The 13,679-nt window shown below is 45.9% G+C and overlaps 1 protein-coding gene across 1 annotated transcript in view; it reads left to right on the forward strand.

The window, feature by feature from the left end:
• Positions 1-13,679, forward strand: part of LOC126183531 (uncharacterized) — a 1,031,760-nt gene that overhangs the window by 212,902 nt on the left and 805,179 nt on the right. Inside the window, exon 2 of the mRNA XM_049925600.1 lies at positions 4,027-4,081. Within this exon, the coding sequence (XP_049781557.1) occupies positions 4,049-4,081 (33 nt within the window). The 5' untranslated portion in view covers positions 4,027-4,048. The remainder of the gene's footprint in view (positions 1-4,026; positions 4,082-13,679) is intronic.

Below are 13,679 nucleotides of genomic sequence, written 5' to 3' on the forward strand. Positions count from 1 at the left end.
CAGTCCACAGTGACGGGTAACCGAAAGGCACGCGTACACACACGCCGACTGGCGTGACTTCTGGAACAGGATACGTAATTAATGCACTAAAGAAAAGTACGTAGCTGAGGATATACTTAACTTTATTCCATCATTGTGGTACATCGCTCTTGGCTATACAAATGAGACTCTCTCCAGATAGGGTTAATGGCGCCTTGCTAGGTCGTAGTCATGGACTTAGCTGAAGGCTATCCTAACTGTCTCTCGGCAAATGAGAGAAAGGCTTCGTCAGTGAAGTCGCTAGCAAAGTCGTCGTACAACTGGGGCGAGTGCTAGTACGTCTCTCTAGACCTGCCGTGTGGTGGCGCTTGGTCTGCAATTACTGACAGTGGCGACACGCGGGTCCGATATGTACTAATGGACCGCGGCCGATTTAAAGCTACCACCTAGCAAGTGTGGTGTCTGGCGGTGACACCACACAGTTACTTTAAACACCATCATGTTACACACACAAAACAATTCGGAGCCCTCTAGCGGCAGAGTGTAGCAACTTGCGACAGCGAAGCGGGAAACTCGACCGAGTAATATGCATGGTGGGTAATACTTCAACTCATGCCCTCGTGCAACGACTGCGAACACAGATTCGTCTCTGTGCCATAAAAGAATACTGTTTTTACACGTTTCACGCGAGAAGCAGAAAGTGTGCACTGTCAAATGCAATGAAAGCCATACCTAACTACACTGACGAGACAACATATTATGACCACAGCTCACTGCGAGACTGAGTGCCTTATGATGTCATAGTAGGCTTGTGATGCGGTAAGGAAAGTGTATACGAGGAGCAGAGACGAATGAGGAATTATTTTAGCCACGAAAAGAAGGAAGGATATGATTTAACTTCCGTCGACATCGGGTTCATTAGAAACGCAGCACAAGCTCGGACGATACGGGCCGCAAATGGGGAAATCCACTGACATGAACGACTTTGACAAAGGATAGATTGCTGCGACCTAGCACTTGTGAAGCAGCATCTCGGAAACGACGAAGGTGGTCGTCTGTTCGCGTGCTACTGTCGTGAGAGTGGAAAGTGTTTGACGTACGGTGAACCGCGAGTGAGTAACCATGTGCTGGACGTTGAAGGTGTAACATAGAAGTTGCAGACAGAGGGCTTCTTTGTGTTTTGTAAGGAAGGAGCGGGTGAGTTAAGTTTGTGTTAGTTTTTGTTTGGAATGAGTTGTATTTTTTCTGAAATTATGAATGATATTAGTAGTAGTTAATTACATTTTTATGTGTGTTGGGGCTGGTATCAGGTGGATGGTGCTAAGGGATAAGGAGTAATGGATTTCAGTAATGATTTAGTTTTTAGTGGCGGGGGGCTAATACTTGTAACTGATACTGACATTTGTTAGAGTAGCTTTCTATGATTTTGTGGCTTGGGTTGGTAGTTTAAGTTCATATGTAATAACTTATAGTGGTGAATATTGTGGAGTGTGCTGCCATTATCTTGGTCTGGTTTTGACAGTAGTTACTTCTGCTAGTTGTGGTTTGTTTGTATCATGGCATCGTTAGAAGCTATATAGGTCAAATGAGATTTTGGAGCTGTGTGTGGGTTTGTGTATTGTGATAGACATAGGAGTTTATAGCTAGATTGAAATTTCTGACAACGTTTTCTTCCCCTATTTTTTCATTGTCGTGGTTGATTGACGAGGTTTTCATTTTTTTCCCACTAGTATCTGTTTTGATATGCCTTAATTGCTAGGACTGTTGCAGTGGCGACTTATGGCAGATTTGACGACAGAGTACAATGCTGGGGCACACACAAATGTTTCAGAATACACTGGTCAGCTCACATTGTTGACTATGTAGCTTCAAAGCAGTTGACTCCTGTGTTTTCCCGTGCTAGAACAACGACATTGTTTATTACGACTGCAGTTGGCACAAGAGCATCGAGACTGGACCGTGGATCAATGTATACGTTTCACATGATCGGGTCATGTTTTATGATACACCAAATTGATGTAGTGTCCAGATTCGCCATCATACAGGCGAACAGCTGCTCGTTACCTGCACCACGTCACGGACGCAGATCGGTGGAGGCAGTAAAATGGGGGACATTCAAGTACGTGAACATACAATCTGCAGCGCTCCACGTTTAATGGTTTCTCCGACGGCAACGGCAATTTCCAGCAGGATAACAGTCCTTGTCACAAAGCTAGAATTGTGCTACAATGGTTGAAGGGGCATGGTAGTTGATGTCGTGGCCACCAAATTCTGCTCATATGATCCCGCCGGAACACATCTGGGACGGGGACGCTACCTGGCACCAGAACCACTCCCACAAACCAACGGCCCACAATGTACGGGAGCTGCTGACCTGTGCGTAGACATCTGGTAGGGACCGTTGACCCCAGAAATTTGGTCCCATAGGAACTTACTACCACCTTCAGACAGCTACCAAGAACTTTGTTGAAACCATTCCACGCAGAATCGCTGCTGTACTGCGTTCCAAAGATGGACCAACACACTATATGGAAACCGGTCATAATGTTTCGGCTCATAAGTGCAGTTTTGCCATAGTATGTGCTGAAAAGTTGCACCGAATAAAGTGGCACAGCAGTGTAGCCACTCGACTGGAAATCGAGAGCAGTGGGTTGCAAATTTCAACACAACCGTCAAAAATTTAGGTGGTTCCCTTAAATCACAGTCGGATGCCTCGGTGGTTTCTTTGAAAATGCCAGGGCCATCCAATGTGTGCTCCTTCCCTAAGTTTAACTGCGTCATCTTCGGAGGGACATTGATCGATTACTTTTCTTCCTTCCTTACGAGTACCTGTGGTATTAGTACTTAATTCACATGTAAGAATACTGCAGGCAAATAAGGTGACTATTTTCATAAGAGCAGTAGCTTTGAGTACAGACAATGGCCGACGCTGTTAGAACTTTGGTAACTCGGACAGCAGCTGGTTTTCCATATACGCTATTATTGGTCTAATAGACAAAGAAATTACCTCCACGCTATCAGAAGTGTTTGTTGTATTTATAAAAGAAAACAACCTTTTGAATATTCGCAGCCAGCACAAAAACTTGTAATAAGAATGATCGTTACTGTTTCTTGTTTGTGAAACCTTTCCAAACGCTGTCAACTTTTAAAATAATATTTGGAGCATTGAAGTAAATCAACAAATAACTGAAAATAGGACTCAGGGTTGTAAAATACGCATCCGTGATAGTGTCTTGTATAACGACGATATTGCAGTCCTTGTGTTGTTCAGAAGAACAATGCATGCCTGAAAGAATATGGCATAGTACTCCTGAACAATAAAGGCACTGAAATATCGTATTTATCCGTCAACACCTGGCAAGCGGCCTGCAATTAAGCTATCTCCGCTGCGCGGATATACACATAATGAATACACGAGTGCAGGTTGTAGATATATGGTTGATGGCATATGGAAGTTTGGGTGGGCTTGTGAATCGTGTTCGGATAGCCTACTGATGCCTCAGCGTGTTCGGTCGGAGGGTTGGCTGCACCCTGCAATAAAAAACTGATTTAATGGATGAACGATGAACCTGAACAAGCATCATAGGACGTCCGCAACGAACCTTAATGAACAAAATGAAATTAAAAAAAGTGGTAAAGTTACAGCTCGCGCTAAGCGGGAAATCCGGGTTCGAGTCCCGGTCTGGCACAAATTTTCATTGACATCATTCCATTATACAGCTGATGGTTGCCTATATTCCCAACTACGAATACATTTCATGACATCCACAAAGCGGAATTTCGAAATTGCGGTGGCAATGTTCCTTTGCACCCGAGGAAAAATAAAACAACTACGGTGTCGAAAACATAATTGTTCTCGATCAGTGGTGATGCTTGTTTAACATTTTTATAATCACTGTCAGTATCAGTCCATAATGTTGTGTTTATTAAAATACATTAGAACATGGCATACAGATATTAAACTTTAGACCATACTTTTAAATTATTTGTTAATACATCAATTTGGTCACATTTCACACTTAAGCACGAAACGATTTTCTGTTGCAGGAGTAGCGAACCACCAGGCCATATGACGTTTGCTGTGAAGAATGCCTCTAGGAAGGTAAGCAATAAAAATAAAATTTAAAATTTTGTTTTAATATGGCATGTTATCTTTCACTTGAAACACTACCGAAAGTGCCGGCCGGGGTGGCCGAGCTGTTCTAGTCTACAGTCTACAGTCTGGAACCGCGCGACCGCTACGGTCGCAGGTTCAAATCCTGCCTCGGGCATGGATGTGTGTGATGTCCTTAGGTTAGTTAGGTTTAAGTAGTTCAAAGTTCTAGGGGACTGATGATCTCAGAAGTTACGTCCCATAGTGCTCAGAGCCATTTGAACCACTACCGAAAGAAAAGGAAAAATACAATTTTAAACAAAAACTTGCTTCACGAGTTCTAAAGAATAGAGTAAATCAAATGAAACAGGATGTATAAAGTTATGAAGGAAGCAGCTGTATAGTGCATTCTTTTTGCAGCTCTATTTGAAGGTGATTAAGTGATTTATGCTTTTATTTTTCATACTGTATTGCTGTTGGTGCAGAATCAATTATAAACCGTCTGAATGCAAATATCAAATAACCCCTTCATTACGAACACCTTAATGTAAGTGAAAAGTTGATCGTGTAGCTTTCGGTATACATCGAGCACCTAAATTTTTCTTTGGAAATTTGGACATTTGTGGTAAGGTCTTATGGGACCAAACTGATGAGGTCATCGGTCCCTAAGCTTACACACTGTTTAATCTAACTTACACTAAGGACAACATACACATGCACCCATGCCGAGGGAGGACTCGAAACTCCGACGAGGGGAGCCGCCCACACCGTGACAAGACGCCCCAGACCGCGCGGCTACCCCGCGGGGCTACATTTTTCTGATGAGTTTGGCCGGCCGGTGTGGCCGAGCGGTTCTAGGAGCTGCAGTCTGGAACCGCGTGACCGCTACGGTCGCAGGTTCGAATACTGCCTCGGGCATGGATGTGTGTGATGTCCTTAGGTTCGTTATGTTTAAGTAGTTCTAAGATCTAGGGGACTGATGACCTCAGGAGTTAAGTCCCATTGTGCTCAGAGCCATTTGAACCATTTTTTGATGAGTACGTTTGCCTCTGGCGTAGTTAAAATTAAACTTGGAATGGAGAAACTTAGTAGGACATGTTAGAAAACAGTTTCTAAAATCAGTTATTGTAATACGCGAAATGTGTAATCAACATATCGAAGGGAGAACAGCACAAATTAACGACAAAGTTGTATGACCTGTTGATGAGTTACTGTATAGTGACATTTGAAGACAAAAATTCGATGATCAGATAAAGAAGTTAACCGATGTATAAAATGACCAATAGTGCTTTCTAGTAAACGAAACAGTTCTCAAAACTAAACCTCCACCGTGCCCCAAGCGGAAACTTCACAATTAGCGTGTGTTACTAGAGCTGATTTACGGTTGTGTGATAAGAACTTTTAGTGCCAGAGCGATCCGTGGAGGGATGCGTACTCGAAATTATTAACAAGGGAATCTCCCCATCGCACCCCCCCCTCCCCCCAGATTTAGTGATAAGAGGACCCAGTGGACAGCCCGTCAAAACCTGAACACAGATCAAGCACGAAAACAGGAAAAAGGTGTACTGGACTGCGAAGATAGAGCAAAATAGAAACAGTGAACGGTTCGAGAATAAGAAGTACAATTTAAATCAACCGGGAAGAGTAATGGTGCTGTGATTGCGTGGTTGCGGAGTTAGACTGTCCTGTGGCCAAGCCGTGTTCAAACAGCCCTCGTGCCATTTTTTTTTTTTTTTATTTTTCGCTGTTCGCTTTATTCAAATTTGTGTCTGTGACGTGGTATAACGTCCGTTTGCAACAGCGAGGCGTAAGGTAGGGACCTATAATGACAGCTGGTTCTGCAAAACTTCTCTATTAGCAGCCGAATGAAAATGGCTTTCGAATGGGAACCACAAACTTTTGATGACGAGGCGACAAAGTCAACCGAATCCTCCATCGGAAAACACGTCTGGTGTGTCATACACGGCATTAGTGAAAGTACGTGTGTCATGCGATAGGAATCTCTTATCGGCGCACCTAATTTGTACGACTAGAAAGTGAGTGAGATATCTCTCCTTGCCCAATTTAGGTGTTCGTACTCACATGAAGAGAAGTCTTGCATTAACCTGGGTCCCAGAACTCCTGAAGATAGACGTTGACAGTGGATATTCTATCATAGACACAGTCCCTTTGACTGTTCAGAGAAGTAAAAAAAAAAATGGCTCTGAGCACTATGGGACATCTGAGGTCATCAGTCCCCTAGAACTTAGAACTACTTAAACCTGACTGACATAGGGACATCACACACGTCCATGCCCGAGGCAGGATTCGAACCTGCGACCGTAGCGGTCGCGCGGTTCCAGACTGAAGAGCCTAGAACCGCTCGGCCACAACGGCCGGCCTCATAGATGTTACTAAACCGGACCAGAGATATAAACAGCCATGCATTGGCAGCGCCTATTGGTCGGAGGGCGTCCGACAGCCGATCAGTTTCACTCATTCCATCAGTTAGGAGGTACAGGGCTCGCGTTGTCTGTAGTTCAACCATGCCTAGACGGTCAATACCGCGATTCGATCGCGTCCGCATTGTTACTTTGTGCCAGGAAGGACTCTCAAGAAGGGAAATGTCCAGGCGTGTCGGAGTGAACCAAAGCGATGTATTCCGGACATGGAGGAGATACAGAGAGACAGGAACTATCGATGACATGCCTCGCTCAGGCCGCCCAAGGGCTACAACTGCAGTGGATGACCGCTATCTACGGATTATGACTCGCAGGAACCCTGACAGCAACGCCACCATGTTGAATAATGCTTTTCGTGCAGCCACAGGACAGTTACGACTCAAACTGTGCGTAGTAGGGTGCATGATGTGCAACTTCACTCCCGACGTCCACGGCGAGGTCCATCTTTGTTTCCACGACACCATGCAGTTCGGTACAGATGGGCTCAACAACATGCCGAATGAACCGCTCAGGATGGGCATCACGTTCTCTTCACCGATGAGTGTCGCATATGCCTTCAACCAGACAATCGTCTGAGACGTGTTTGGAGGCAACCCGGTCAGGCTGAACATCTTAGACACACTGTCCAGCATGTGCAGCAACGTGGAGGTTCCCTGCTGTTTTGGGGTGGCATTATGTGGGGCGACGTACGCCACTGGTGGTCATGGAAGGCGTGACCCACCAACCTTGAATCGCCGTTGAGGAGTGGGACGATCTGGACCAACAGTGCCTTGATGAACTTGAGGATAGTATGCCACAACGAATGCAGGCATGCATCAATGCAAGAGGACGTGCTACTGGTATTAGAGGTACCGGTGTGTACAGCAATCTGGATCGCCATCTCTGAAGGTCTCGCTGTATGGTGGTACAACATGCAATGTGTGGTTGTCATGAGCAATAAAAAGGACGGAAATGATGTTTACGTTGGCCCCTGTTCCAATTTTCTGTACAGATTCCGGAACTCTCTGAACCGAGGTGATCAAAACGTTTTTTTATGTGTGTATGAACGTGAACGTGATCAGTCCCAAGGAAATGATGAAAAGATAATAGTTTGGCACATAAGCTGCAACAGTTTCACAATCACACAATTTCTCCGTTCTCTGTTAAAACCTATATTTTTAACGTTTTTGAAGTTGCGTTCCGTATTGGAAAACTTGACTCTTGAATTCCTTTGTTGTAACATATCTCACATCCATTTTTTTGTTGCTTTCGTTTCGGAGAGACGTCTATGCGGTATATCGCATGCTCTCACTAATCATAACATTTACTTTTTCCGTAACGTATACTTACCACATGACTCATATTCTATAACCTGTGTGTAATATGACAACTGCCAAGAGTGCAGTAAGAGAACAAACGTTTCAGTGACCGGACGGACAGTTAATAATGATGTGAAAAAAATGGCACGAGGGAGTTTTGAAGACGGCTCAACCGTTTGGCAGCTGTTCTTCACTGCACTTCTTGTTCTTGGACCATTCACTGTCTCTGTTTTGTTCCTTTTTTCACAGTTCAGTATACCTTCTTCCTATTTCCGTGATTGATTCGGGTTCAGTTTTTGACGGGCTATCCACTGGGTCATTTTACCACTAAATCTGAGGGGGATGCGATGGGAAGTTTCCCTTGTAAGAAAGACAAGAAAGCAAATCGGAAAGCTGACTGGAGCGAAAGATGTGGCTATGACTAAGGAAAATGAGAGGTTAGTGGACGGGTCATACGGCCAGGCCAATGGGTGGTAACAGGGCCAATGAATTCCTTTCCAGCATTCCAAGAGATAAGGACAGACCAAGGAAACGACTTAATGAAATGCGTATTAAATACGTGGGCTTCCGCGGCCGGTGTCATGATGATTAAAATTCTTCTGCATGTTGTACCTCGTCTTTGTATAAAATACTTTAATTATAAACTGTAAAATCAACGTTTCGACCATATTACAACGGCCTTCCTCAGGGCAACACTGGTCTTGGTGGACGAAAGGTGCCTCTATTTATCGCAGGCGATCGGTGCCAATACGTCATATTTGTGAAACTTTACTGGCCCTAGAATATACACTCCTGGAAATGGAAAAAAGAACACATTGACACCGGTGTGTCAGACCCACCATACTTGCTCTGGACACTGCGAGAGGGCTGTACAAGCAATGATCACACGCACGGCACAGCGGACACACCAGGAACCGCGGTGTTAGCCGTCGAATGGCGCTAGCTGCGCAGCATTTGTGCACCGTCGCCGTCAGTGTCAGCCAGTTTGCCGTGGCATACGGAGCTCCATCGCAGTCTTTAACACTGGTAGCATGTCGCGACAGCGTGGACGTGAACCGTATGTGCAGTTGACGGACTTTGAGCGAGGGCGTATAGTGGGCATGCGGGAGGCCGGGTGGACGTACCGCCGAATTGCTCAACACGTGGGGCGTGAGGTCTCCACAGTACATCGATGTTGTCGCCAGTGGTCGGCGGAAGGTGCACGTGCCCGTCGACCTGGGACCGGACCGCAGCGACGCACGGATGCACGCCAAGACCGTAGGATCGTACGCAGTGCCGTAGGGGACCGCACCGCCACTTCCCAGCAAATTAGGGACACTGTTGCTCCTGGGGTATCGGCGAGGACCATTCGCAACCGTCTCCATGAAGCTGGGCTACGGTCCCGCACACCGTTAGGCCGTCTTCCGCTCACGCCCCAACATCGTGCAGCCCGCCTCCAGTGGTGTCGCGACAGGCGTGAATGGAGGGACGAATGGAGACGTGTCGTCTTCAGCGATGAGAGTCGCTTCTGCCTTGGTGCCAATGATGGTCGTATGCGTGTTTGGCGCCGTGCAGGTGAGCGCCACAATCAGGACTGTATACGACCGAGGCACACAGGGCCAACACCCGGCATCATGGTGTGGGGAGCGATCTCCTACACTGGCCGTACACCACTGGTGATCGTCGAGGGGACACTGAATAGTGCACGGTACATCCAAACCGTCATCGAACCCATCGTTCTACCATTCCTAGACCGGCAAGGGAACTTGCTGTTCCAACAGGACAATGCACGTCTGCATGTATTCCGTGCCACCCAACGTGCTCTAGAAAATGTAAGTCAACTACCCTGGCCAGCAAGATCTCCGGATCTGTCCCCCATTGAGCATGTTTGGGACTGGATGAAGCGTCGTCTCACGCGGTCTGCACGTCCAGCACGAACGCTGGTCCAACTGAGGCGCCAGGTGGAAATGGCATGGCAAGCCGTTCCACAGGACTACATCCAGCATCTCTACGATCGTCTCCATGGGAGAATAGCAGCCTGCATTGCTGCGAAAGGTGGATATACACTGTACTAGTGCCGACATTGTGCATGCTCTGTTGCCTGTGTCTATGTGCCTGTGGTTCTGTCAGTGTGATCATGTGATGTATCTGACCCCAGGAAAGTGTCAATAAAGTTTCCCCTTCCTGGGACAATGAATTCACGGTGTTCTTATTTCAATTTCCAGGAGTGTAATAGGCTAGTTATGACGAAATGGACTAAAGATCGCAAGAGTATATGAACGATGTTGTGAGTGCGGAACTGCCTACATAAGGGAGACAGGGAGACCTGTCAGCACACAACTAGCAGGATATGTACGTTATGTGCGATTAGCACAGCGCAATATATGGGCGATAGCGGAATACCACCGTGTCTGTGGACAGCCTATCTTGTTCCAGGAAGCCCATGCGCTGGCGGAAGTGTAGTGGACACACCAACGTAAAATTCTATAGGCGATTGAATCTTTTCTTTTTTTAATTTCGATTTATTCTCTTTCAGTCGTGCCCATGCCGTCATCTCAGTAGTGGAAAGACGATATGACAGTATGTCTGAGGCACTTTTCTTGCCATTAACGACGATACGAATCTAAGGACATCGCAACACCCAGTCGCCTAAAGGACTCAAGTGGTCTCCTGTTAAACAAAGAGACACGAAGGAATTCCTTAACCTGATTGTTCTAAGTGGACGAACAAGAAAAGATAGAAAGATTATTGGTCAGCAGACCGTCCAACAGCTACCCCAATATTTTCACAGCCATTGAGTCGCAGACAAAGCCGCAACTCCTCATACAAAGAACTGCGAGCATCCACAAAAGATAATGTTATGCATCTGATGGAACAGCGACGGTGTGGTGTACTACGAATTGCTTTCCTGAGATGTACCATCACTGCTGACATTTACTGTCAACAACTGAGACGTGTTGCAGGCGCAGTGCGGGACAACGACCAGGAAGACTGCGTGAAGTGAGGCTGCTCCATGACAATGCCCGCCCGCACTCTGCTAGACTGACAAAAAACACAGTACAAGAGTTGGATTGGGAAGTCATTCCGCACCCACCTTATTTACCAGATCTTGTACCTGTTGTGACTTGGCAAGACAGCCAAGTCACTATGCGAGGATGCCGAAAGGCACGCGTTAAGCTCACGCAGACTGGCGTGAGGTCTGGAACAGTTAAGGGAATTTATAGTAGCAAATAAAGTACGTAGTTGATGTAATACTTAACTTTAATCCATAATTGGTGAACATCGGTCTGACGGTACAGGCTTCACAATATAAATAACAAATGTGAATGGCGCCTTGCTAGGTCGTAGCAAATGACGTAGCTGAAGGCTATGCTAACTATCGTCTCGGCAAATGAGAGGGTAATTTGTCAGTGAACCATTGCTCGCTAAGTCGGCTGTACAACTGGGGCGAGTGCTAGGACGTCTCTCTAGACCTGCCGTGTGGCGGCGCTCGGTCGCAAACACTGACAGTGGCCCACACGCGGGTCCGTCGTATACTAGCGGACCGCGGCAGATTTAAAGGCAACCACCTAGCAAGTGTGGTGTCTGGCGGTGACACCACAGTACCCTCAGATTTTCGCCTTTTCCGATCTCTATCGAACAACCTTCATGAAAGTTACCCCAGGGTTGTAAATAGTGAAATAGCATATATTTTTGACGAATAAAGTCTCTGTTATGTGTATCTGTTGTGTTTATTAATCTTATGGAAAAACTCTATGTACTCATGAAAATAAATAAATAAATAAAACCTGATGGGATTCCAATTCGGTTTTACAGAGAGTACTCTACTGCATTGGCTCCTTACTTAGCTTGCATTTATCGCGAATCTCTTGCCCAACGTAAAGTCCCGAGCGACTGGAAAAAAGCGCAGGTGACGCCTGTATATAAGAAGGGTAGAAGGACGGATCCTCAAAATTACAGGCCAATATCCTTAACATCGGTTTGTTGCAGGATTCTCGAACATATTCTCAGTTACAATGTAATGAATTTCCTTGAGACAGAAAAGTTGCTGTCCATGCATCAGCACGGCTTTAGAAAGCATCGCTCCTGCGAAACGCAACTCGCCCTTTTTTCACATGACATCTTGCGAACCATGGATGAAGGGTATCAGACGAATGCCATATTCCTTGACTTCCGGAAAGCGTTTGACTCGGTGCCTCACTGCAGACTCCTAAGTAAGGTACGAGCATATGGGATTGGTTCCCAAATATGTGAGTGGCTCGAGGACTTCTTAAGTAATTGAACCCAGTACGTTGTCCTTGATGGTGAGTGTTCATCGGAGGTGAGAGTATCATCTGGAGTGCCCCAGGGAAGTGTGGTAGGTCCACTGTTGTTTTCTATGTATATAAATGATCTTTTGGATAGGGTGGATAGCAATATGCGGCTGTTTGCTGATGATGCTGTGGTGTACGGGAATCTGTCGTCGTTGAGTGACTGTAGCAGGATACAAAATGACTTGGACAGGATTTGTGATTGGTGTAAACAATGGCAGCTAACTCTAAATATAGATAAATGTAAATTAATGCAGATGAATAGGAAAAAGAATCCCATAATGTTTGAATACTCCATTAGTAGTGTAGCGCTTGACACAGTCACGTCGATTAAATATTTGGGCATAACATTGCAGAGCGATATGAAGTGGTACAAGCATGTAATGGCAGTTGTGGGGAAGGCGGATAATCGTCTTCGGTTCATTGGTAGAATTTTGGGAAGATGTGGTTCATCTGTAAAGGAGACCGCTTATAAAACACTAATACGACCTATTCTTGAGTACTGCTCGAGCGTTTGGGATCCCTATCAGGTCGGATTGAGGTAGGACATAGAAGCAATTCAGAGGCAGGCTGCTAGATTTGTTACTGGTAGGTTTGATCAAACACTAATACGACCTATTCTTGAGTACTGCTCGAGCGTTTGGGATCCCTATCAGGTCGGATTGAGGTAGGACATAGAAGCAATTCAGAGGCAGGCTGCTAGATTTGTTACTGGTAGGTTTGATCATCACGCGAGTGTTACGGAAATGCTTCAGGAACTCGGGTGGGGGTCTCTGGAGGAAGGGAGGCGTTCTTTTCGTGAATCGCTACTGAGGAAATTTAGAGAACCAGCATTTGAGGCTGACTGCAGTACTATTTTACTGCCGCCAACTTATATTTCGCGGAAAGGCCACAAAGATAAGATAAGAGAGATTAGGGCTCGTACAGAGGCATATAGGCAGTCATTTTTCCCTCGTTCTGTTTGGGAGTGGAACAGGGAGAGAAGATGCTAGTTGTGGTACGAGGTACCCTCCGCTACGCACCGTATGGTGGATTGCGGAGTATGTATGTAGATGTAGATGTAGAACAACACAATATTTATCCAGCGTCGAAACTTTTTGAACTGATAGGGTATGCTGTAAGCGAGATGATTCGATTAATCATTTAATTACAAACTAAATATTTTAATTATTACTTACTTTTGTTTGCAATGCCTAAAAAAGGAAAAAAATGAGAGTAACAGTCATACCATTACAGATAAACGAGGTAGAACGATTTTACGTGGAAAGCCATTTTCATTATGCGACTCCTCGAACAAGATGAGCTGTGTTAGCCTGAGCTTATCAGTCAGTTAACCAATCCGCATGAATATTTCTCTGCCATCGATCCGGTGAGCAGCCCGACATTATGATGCGCGCACCGGAACTTGGTATCACGGGCCGAGTGCCTCCGCAAAGCCTGTGGTGGCGCCCGCCGCCCGCGCGATCGCTCCGCAAGCACACCAAATCGCTTCCCCTGCAGCTCTCAGCGTAATCCTTAAAGACTCTTTACATAGCCTGGGCGGCCATCTCGCTGTGATCCGCAGGGAGCCACCCAAATC

Source organism: Schistocerca cancellata, chromosome 4 (genome assembly GCF_023864275.1).
Source record: "Schistocerca cancellata isolate TAMUIC-IGC-003103 chromosome 4, iqSchCanc2.1, whole genome shotgun sequence".
In the NCBI taxonomy this organism is placed as follows: domain Eukaryota; kingdom Metazoa; phylum Arthropoda; class Insecta; order Orthoptera; family Acrididae; genus Schistocerca; species Schistocerca cancellata.